We start from the raw sequence: 8789 nt of genomic DNA on the forward strand, positions 1-8789 counted from the left end.
CTTGGCGAGAGCGGGATAGACATTTCCGTGCTGCCGGTCCCTTTTATATTATATAGATATGATAATAATAATAATAATAATATTCTATATAGTGTATAGCTGCTATACATACATGCACAAATAACCGACTTGTGTGTGTGTGTGTGTGTGCTGCCGAAGTGATGTATAGAACGTGGTGGGGTGCGCCTCTATATGCATCAGTCCCCCATATGCTAGACGACTTTAGATCCCTAGAGATAAATATAGACGATGACAGTCGGTCGTTTCGGCTGGCCGAATAAAACGGTTTGCGGCATCAGAGAATAATAAGAGATGTTATGTATACACCGTGTCCCCTATTATTTAGCTGCTATTACATTTATGACATGGGACGACTGTATGTGTGTGTGTCTAGTGTTGTATAGGGACAAGCGACAAGCGCTTTTAGCTGATGGGTTCCTGCTGTGGCTATTTGCTGGACTTATTATTACTGCGCCTGGTCATCATCATCATCATCATAACTATTTTCCATCATGTTTCCCGCTATGTATTCCATCATCCCAGCGGAATGACGGAAGGGTAGCGCTAGGACGAGCACCAGAATTAGCGCTATAGTTTAGATTAAGAGGAAGATCTTTTTTGTTCGTATTTGTGGAGCTACTCAGGCGATGGATTTTAGACCCAGAAGACTTTGATTACGTAATCTAATTATTTTCGCGAAAAATAAATATTATAACACCAATGACAGATGATAAAAATAATCAGCAGGAGAAATAAAATTTAAGGTATGCAATTTGAATAATAAGTGAAAAGACTTTTGATTTTTACACAGTACTAAATGGATTCAGTAGTCTATTAAATAGATTTTTTAAAAAAAGCCAATAAATCAGTAGTTTTAGCCAGTTAAGATACACAATCCTAGTGGTAATTATTTAAAGATAAAAGACAGTAACATGGCCTATGTTTTCCCTTGACTTGCAAAAAAATTCAAGCGGCAAATTAACTGATTTACAATACACTGAATTATTTTGATTCAAATCAAATTTCGTTACGTAAGTAGCGCTGATATGTGCGCAGCAAATGTGTGCAACGAGAAACACCGGATACGTTTAATAAAAGTCTTACAGCGATAACGAAATCTGTGTGTTTTTTTTTTTTTACTTTAGAAGAGACATTTGTATAACTGAAATGCTGTATAAAACAATTTTTGCTTGGTTGTCAAACACACGCATTGATTTCAAAATACAAGATTGACCTCCACTTATAAATTCTCTTCTCTGGATGGTTAAGCTATACTATGTTTCTCTAAAGCCTTGACGACACTAGAGCTTTTTATATGCATTACATAAAATTATTTTCGGTTTCAGCAACACCGGAAAACGAGTTGCATTCCCAATTTTCAAACTACGGTTGCTTAAGCCGATGGAATTTTACATAACGCTCGAAACAAGCTCTAGTGTGTAGCCCAGGCTTGAACAGATTCTAATCACGATAAGTTTTTGAAGATGCTACATTTTTGTAAGTTTTTTGGAAATTGTGTCGACAAAGGGATCGGATCACATGTGCGTCTTTTTGCTGATGCCAGTTTTCAAGCCGGGTATTATGTATAAAAGCGAGCCACTCACTCCATCAAGAGTCAGAAAGATACAAGCTATCTTACCCGGTTGACTTAACACACATACAGTACCAATCTCTTGTTTCTATAACAAAAATGAGTATGTTCATTTTAGTTCTGTGCGCTGTTCTGTCTTTGTCAGCTGGGCAGAGTATTTTATTCAAGGAAGGAACTCAAGTAAGCCGATGAAAAATATTGACCACATTTAATATTTTAATTTTCTAAGCTCATTTCTGATTTTCTCATTTCTGATTTCTTTTTTAAAAAAAAGGGCCCGTTTGTAATGACAACTACCGTGACAACGACCTTTGACTTCAATGCTGCCGGAGTGCCTAGGGCTCGTTCTTCCGCCTGTGATAGGACCAACTACGACGTCGATAAGAAATACGGAAGCTTGAGTCAAATGGACATCGATATCATCGCCAACAGTTGGAACATTCTGAAGAAACGTGGCAACTTTGCTCCCAAAGTGTTTATTAGGTATGAAATTATTAGAAAATTATCTCTCTATAGAATAAAATAGTGACTGGAAACGAAATTCACTTCAATGTGCATCATTCGTATAGATATTTCAAAGCCAAACCAGAGTCCCAGAAACTGTTTCCAGCCATCGCCAACGTTTCCATTACGGATCTACCCACCAATCACGATTTCCTGAATTCGGCCTTTACCTGCGTCAACAGTCTCAATTACCTCATTCCTTATTTGAAGAACGATCACCCCGAAAGATGCCCTTCTTTCCCCAAACAAATTAAAGACAATTACAATGAGGTTGACGTCAAGGTAATCGGCATTCAAAACAATGGCACATGAAATCGAAATTCTTTTATTTAAACAATATTCGTTTGATCACTTTTCAAAAGAAACTGGGATCTATCTGGATGATGGCCATGCAAGAAGAGATGGGCAGCGATTTCACCAACGACGTGCGCGACGCCTGGAAGAAAGCCGTCATGGCCGTCATCGAATATGTCTCCAAATAATGTTCTGATGTCATTCCGACTGAATTCCACTTGAGTGGAGATGTCTTGACAAGTAATTTGTTGACTTATTATTGCTGTACTGCTGTAGTTTCAGTGGACAACTAGAAAATAGTATGTCATCAATAAAAAGAAAAGAAAAACTAATCCCGCATTGGAAATCCACTTGTTACCAGACATTTCTGCCAAGTATAATAATTACGAATTTACAATCGGCGAAACTTTGGAGAATTGGAAAATTAATAATGAGTAGCTGCTCGATAGTTGAAAAGAAAATGCATTGAGGGTAAAATGGAAATGGGGCTGCTCAAACTGTTTCATCAATGATTTGAGTCATGAATAGGTACTTTTGGTTTTGATACGTTCACAGTCGATCAATATAGTTCCCATTGAAGTCAAACAACAAACTCGAAAGAATTTTAAAAAAGAACTTATCAAACAAATTAATTAAATCTTTAAAAAATTACAATATCTTCAGAATATTTCATTAAACGGTATGACGAGACTCGATGTCATCAAGTGATTAATCGGAAAACATAATCACGATATCTTGCAGAGAAACAATCTTGCTCGAATGAGATGACACAACAGTCGAGTGGGCTCTACTTGTGAATGTATCATAATGAAAAATGATTTTCAAAATATATACGGTATTTTTTTGTTACAGCACGAGTCCATTGCTTTTAAATATAGAGATAGAGCAACCGGACACGAGCGGTGTCGCCGGCAGCTGTTACAGCTGTCCCACATGTGACTATCTCTCTCCGCAACATTCCGTCTATATGAGTCTATATGAGCTTCAGACCATCTTGGAACCTATGGACACATTCCAATAGGATATATAGACGTCTCATAAGTGGATAGAGAATTGCGGGACGGGAATGTTGACACAAGGATGATTGAGTGCTTTAAAAGTAAGCCAGCAAATTAATAGAGTCTAACTGTAGCTAGGCTTGTTTTGGACATTTTGGGAATACTTTCTAATTCAATTATTGTCAATTATTGTGGTTACTCATTTCTTCGAGGAATCTTCTGAAATTTTACTTACTGAACGAAAATTTTAACTTGATTTGAAAATTTGATGGAATTAAACAACCATTGGGCACGCGCTTATTCCTCCAAAGACGGTAGAAATCTTTGATTGATTTGTTTCACGATGAAAATTTTATTCGTGCGACACGTGTCAGCGGCGGATGTTGAGTTTATACGACGCAGCGATTGGTTTAAAAGTTTTTCGTCTCGATATGTGTCCTTACCGCAGATTTCGTTTGCAGTTTGGTAGGAGATCGTCAGCAGTGCGTCGCGATCGATAGAGCGACAGTGAGACGCCGATAGACTCCAACAACCGCAAGTCAAAGAGTAAACAAAAGTGCGCTGCGATTTGTTGACATGTCATTTACTATCTAGTCTGTGCACTTGGTCTCCATGTTCAACTTGTGTGAGATTCCTCATCATCTATTCGTAAATTATAGACTGGGAGGAGCAGTGGAGCTATACTGAGCAGCGCAGGATATGAGAAAACAATCTGATAGACGAACATACAATGAACTCGAGCTCGGGTGGATGTGCGAGGGAGGACGGAGACGACAGCCATCCGCTTTCTTCTCTCTCCCTCCAAGAATAAAACAAAAGAACAGCTGACTGTACACAGCAGCAGCAGCAGAAGCGCTTGATAGAGGCATCAATAGTATATGCTATTGCCGGCTATTGCTGCTAGGGTAGGCTGCTGCATATTATTTTAATATACAATAACACAACAACTTTTTCTTTTACTTCTTGCGCTTTTGATGATGGATGAGCGCACGCTGCTGCTCATAAGGTCGTCGTCTTTTAAGTCGACTCGCTTCTGCCACTGCTGGGGACGGAGGTGACAGGTGGTGTGCACTTGCCACTTGTTTGGCCGACTAAAATTGAACCCAATAACTCAACCGGCTTACTATGAGTATACGAATGGACTGCGCTGCACTAGAACCAGTTAAACGGCTGCTGCAATATTTTATTCTCAATTGAAGCCAGAGTTTCTCCCTATTTCACAATTGGCAAATTCTAATATTGACTAGACTAACACTATAAAAAGCGAATAATAACGGGACAGCAATTTCATATGGATGAGCAATGTGAACGTGAATCAACACACTAAATTATATGCGATGTAGTCTAGTCAATCTATAATTGGCCGTCCCATTTGTTTTATTCAAGCGGCATTGCCTTTGTTTTTCTTTTGATGGATGGATACAAGTGTCATGTGTTGAGTGCGGCCTTATAACCGCTGATCCACGCAGCGAGGAATTGCCGACGTTTCAAGATTGTAATGCTGGGATTATTATTTGTTATTAGGCCTATTATAGAGCCGTGCGTCTAACGTCATGGTGTGGTGTGGTGACTAATGAGCTTCTCTGTCAACCCTTTCTCTCTCTCTCTCCCGTTTCTACTCTGCAGTCGGCGGTACTCACATGCACACAGCGCACTGCTGATGACATGATCCACGTGATCGTCATCCAGCGGATTTGATTTGTCGTTTGCGACATACCATCATCTCTCCTATACATAGCCTATGCCGTATGCAGTTTCTTGGTTTCCATTTGTCAATATCTAGACCTGATGGCTGATTGTTTTCCTTGTGCTAACCGTAACCCCAAGCTACTCAACACTTGTAATATACTAAGACTCTGTTGTTGTGTTATTAGATGATCAACAATCATTATCGACGCCACCATGAGAATCAGCGGTTAATAATTCAAGATCCTAATGACGACGAGGACGCAGAGTATTGCGGCAGATTGGAATGATTAACGATGGCACCGCTAATAAAAACTGGGCAACAGCGTCTGTTGATCCTACTGGATGGAGTTAAAATACGATGCCGACTACGAATCAATGGATACTTGAATATGATGAATGACAAGAAAGGAATAGTTAATAACAATGAAACCATCATTATGCGCTGCCAGAGCTCATAGGGAAAGATAAATATTTTAAAAAGTCGCTATACTGCTGATTGGAAGGACGGACATACCGATCCTGTTGAACGGTAAAGTTGGATTCAATTGGAACGACGAAAGGAATGAAGAAGAAAGAGGAAAATGCAGACAAAAAGAAAAGAATTAGAAAAAGGAAAGGGGGGAGGAGAGAGAATGGAGAAAAGGAATTGAGAACCGGCGACTCATTACTAATAATCAATAATTTAGACAAGCAACTGCATCTCTGCTCTCGCTTGGAATCGGTCGGGATCGAACTCGTCACATTCCGTCCTTTGCATTTGCATTGGTATTATTTTTCGACACAGTTAATCTACCCCCCCCCCCCTTAATTCTCCAATTGATTGACAAAAGAACGAGGGGAACATTTATCTGTTTCGTAGGTCGCGCCAGAGTCAAGTGCAGCGTCAGAATGGCAATCCCGGAAACCAATCGAACCAGAATCTATTCAAAAGTCGAAACTATGGTGATCTGTAACACCACACCTTCGAGACATAATCGAAGCAGAAAACAAAAGACACGCAAAGATGAGGATGAAAAGAGAATGGCGAATAATGAAAAACAAGTTGCGATTCGTCAACGAGACAAAAGGTGAAACATTTGAATCAAAAAGGCAATAATCGATTGACTTCCATTTTGAATCCATCGCTGTCTCCTAGTACGGTGTCATTTGCACAAAAGGAAAATTATCCTTTCCATATGCAAACGGAGGAAAATAATCAGGTCGGTTTGGTGCTGCGGTCCTTGTTATAAGCGTCTCTAACGATTTCGACTGTGCGCTGGCGTATCGGCACGCGCTGCGTTCGTCATCGTCCCCATTTCCCTGTTGTCTTATTGTCTTAATATTTTTCGACGCTCTATACGTTTCGAGTGCACTGCCATGTGTTTCTTTTGTCACCAGTCAAGTGAGTTCTACTGGTATCATCTTGCAAAAGGTCACACGCAAATACAAGACTCGATCCCTGCAGACATCGCCACTCGAGCGCGTCATCCGCCAGGAGCGACGCCGTGACGCCACGACACCCAGCGGATCATCAATCGACGTCTCTCCCTGTGACGGGATCGAAGGGATTCGAGTTGGCCAGTTGAGTTGGGATGGATGGATGGAGGGAGGAAAGAGAAGCCACGAGATGATGATGGTGGTGGTTTGATCCACACGGCACGCGCCGTTGATGATACGACGATGACTTTTGTGGTCGGCAATAACGGCACCCACCCCTCCACCCTCCATCCCCTAACGCGATCGCTGTCCCCAGCACCGTCTCAACTCTCAAAACCCAAAACAAACACTTTAGACTACACACACACACAGAGGCTATAATACGAATATAATGGAGCTTTTGTTTTTATCTCGGGCCGACAGTGACAGTCGAGGATCAATAATGATTTCTCCAACCCCACCAACCGGTTGGGGTGGAGAGGGGAAAAATACACACCCGTGAAAAAGAGCCAAGATCAAACGCCAATGTGCCAATCTTCATCAACCAACTGAGCACGGAGCGCAAGGAGAAATGTTCCTCCATCCATTCATCCATCCAGCCTCGCTCCTCCCATTCGCTTGTATACATTTACCTTTATTTTGTTATTGAAACTTTTTGCTTGTGTAAATAAAGTTCATAATTCAAAGCCGTTCAAGATGGCAAACAAGTTGTCAATTGTGCACACAAGACTTGAAATTATTCCGTAATAAAAAGGGGGAAAAAATACAAACACAAAATACAAAAAAGGAGGAATGACTCTAGAAGCCTACACAGAAAATCAAATTGCATTATGCCCAACAACTTGTGTAAGGACGTTAGTACCAACAATAGCCAGCAGTCGATGAAATACACCATCTGGTTTCCCTAAACATTTCTGCATACCAGTAAAGGGAATGTGAAACATTGTTCTGCAATTTTAATTGCCCCCCCCCCTTATTTTTGTACAATAGGGACTCGCTCTTATGTGTCAATTTTCAGAGCCAAAATTTGAATTTGTAAATGAGAGACATTTTTCCTACCTTGAAGCCTGGGAAATACGACCAGGCATCCACAGTTGCTCCATCCGCTGATAAGTTGAAGACGGATGAAATTGCTGGCGAGATATGCAAAAAGGCGTCTTTGTGAATACCCCCACACTCACATGGGTGTACACGAGGACATTTTAGGAAAAGGGAAGAAGAGATCCGTAGCTCCACCGGTAGTTTATCCGAAGAGATGGAGAAAAAGGATGACTCAGGATGCTGTTTATCTAAATGAAAAATAAAAAATGGTTTACGAAAAAATATTGACAGAAATAACAAGTCAAGAAAAGTTGTAAATGAGACAGTGGGTATTGGAGAATTGAAGGTTTCCATGTGATTCACTGCATTTATGCAAGTCGAGCACCATTCAAATATCTAGCAAGTCACAGGAATACAACCAACACAAATAATTTCGATGGCTGGTTCAGGCCTCAAATCTGCACAAAGGAAATGGTTAGGCTAGCTTCAAACACACTGCTGGCATTCATCATAAGGGCCTTTAGATAATAAAAGCTAGTAGGGAACAAACATTTCAAAATTTGGAACAGGATTAACTCTTCTATTTCCATATAATCTTTGCATTTGTATGCCTGGTAGTTTTATTTTTACCTGCCAAACAGCATGGAGTGGGGAGCATGGACAGCCACGACATCAGCGTTTACATGACGATCACATTTTTGTAATTTTATTTGTCGTGTGCAGTCATAAACGTTTCCTAAAAGTGTTTGTTTCGTTGTCTTCATGTACGTAATCTTGTCGGATCTTGTTCTCTTTTTCCAAACTTGTGTATCGAAAGCAGACGACACTAATATTCTAATTAGCATGCTTGAGAATCGATATAAATAGCCTACCATTAATAATCGAACACCCCTCCCTAAATGGCTAAATCCAAACCGCTCAATGAGCTAAGTTTGATAAAAAGACTTCAATAACAATAATACAAAAATTGTTTTACTTGAAAGGTGCTCATCCCATTCGCTTATATACAGTCATCCGTGAAAGTTTCTTGAACAGGCAAATGGCTCTCTATGTTTTAAGTTTAATTTGACGGAAGGGATACTACGGTGCCTGCCGTACCCCCGGTTTTTTACGCCTTTTTCTCTTTTTCTTTCATGGGTAAAGGAAGAGAAGAATATAAAGAAAAAGAGAAAAGGGCGTAAAATAACGGGGGTACGGTAGGCACCGTAGTATCCCTTCCGTCAAATTAAACTTAAAACATAGAGAGCCATTTGCCT

General features: G+C 40.3%; 1 protein-coding gene across 1 annotated transcript; it reads left to right on the forward strand.

The window, feature by feature from the left end:
* Positions 1-1599: 1599 nt before the first annotated feature.
* Positions 1600-2721, forward strand: LOC124350005 (globin C, coelomic-like). Its single transcript, XM_046800978.1, has 4 exons — positions 1600-1771; positions 1866-2074; positions 2161-2377; positions 2458-2721. The coding sequence occupies exons 1-4, from the start codon at positions 1691-1693 to the stop codon at positions 2575-2577; spliced, it is 627 nt and encodes a 208-aa protein (XP_046656934.1). The 5' UTR covers positions 1600-1690; the 3' UTR covers positions 2578-2721.
* The last annotated feature ends 6068 nt before the right edge of the window (positions 2722-8789 follow it).

The sequence above is a fragment of the Daphnia pulicaria genome, chromosome 7, assembly GCF_021234035.1.
Source record: "Daphnia pulicaria isolate SC F1-1A chromosome 7, SC_F0-13Bv2, whole genome shotgun sequence".
In the NCBI taxonomy this organism is placed as follows: domain Eukaryota; kingdom Metazoa; phylum Arthropoda; class Branchiopoda; order Diplostraca; family Daphniidae; genus Daphnia; species Daphnia pulicaria.

Excerpts from the sequence above, each read along its gene's own strand:
- LOC124350005 (XM_046800978.1), top strand. The coding sequence starts at position 1,691 with ATGAGTATGTTCATTTTAGTTCTGTGCGCTGTTCTGTCTTTGTCAGCT. Across the intron at positions 1,772-1,865 it reads TATTCAAGGAAGGAACTCAA|GGCCCGTTTGTAATGACAAC; the intron begins GTAAGCCGATGA and ends TTTAAAAAAAAG. Across the intron at positions 2,075-2,160 it reads GCTCCCAAAGTGTTTATTAG|ATATTTCAAAGCCAAACCAG; the intron begins GTATGAAATTAT and ends TCATTCGTATAG.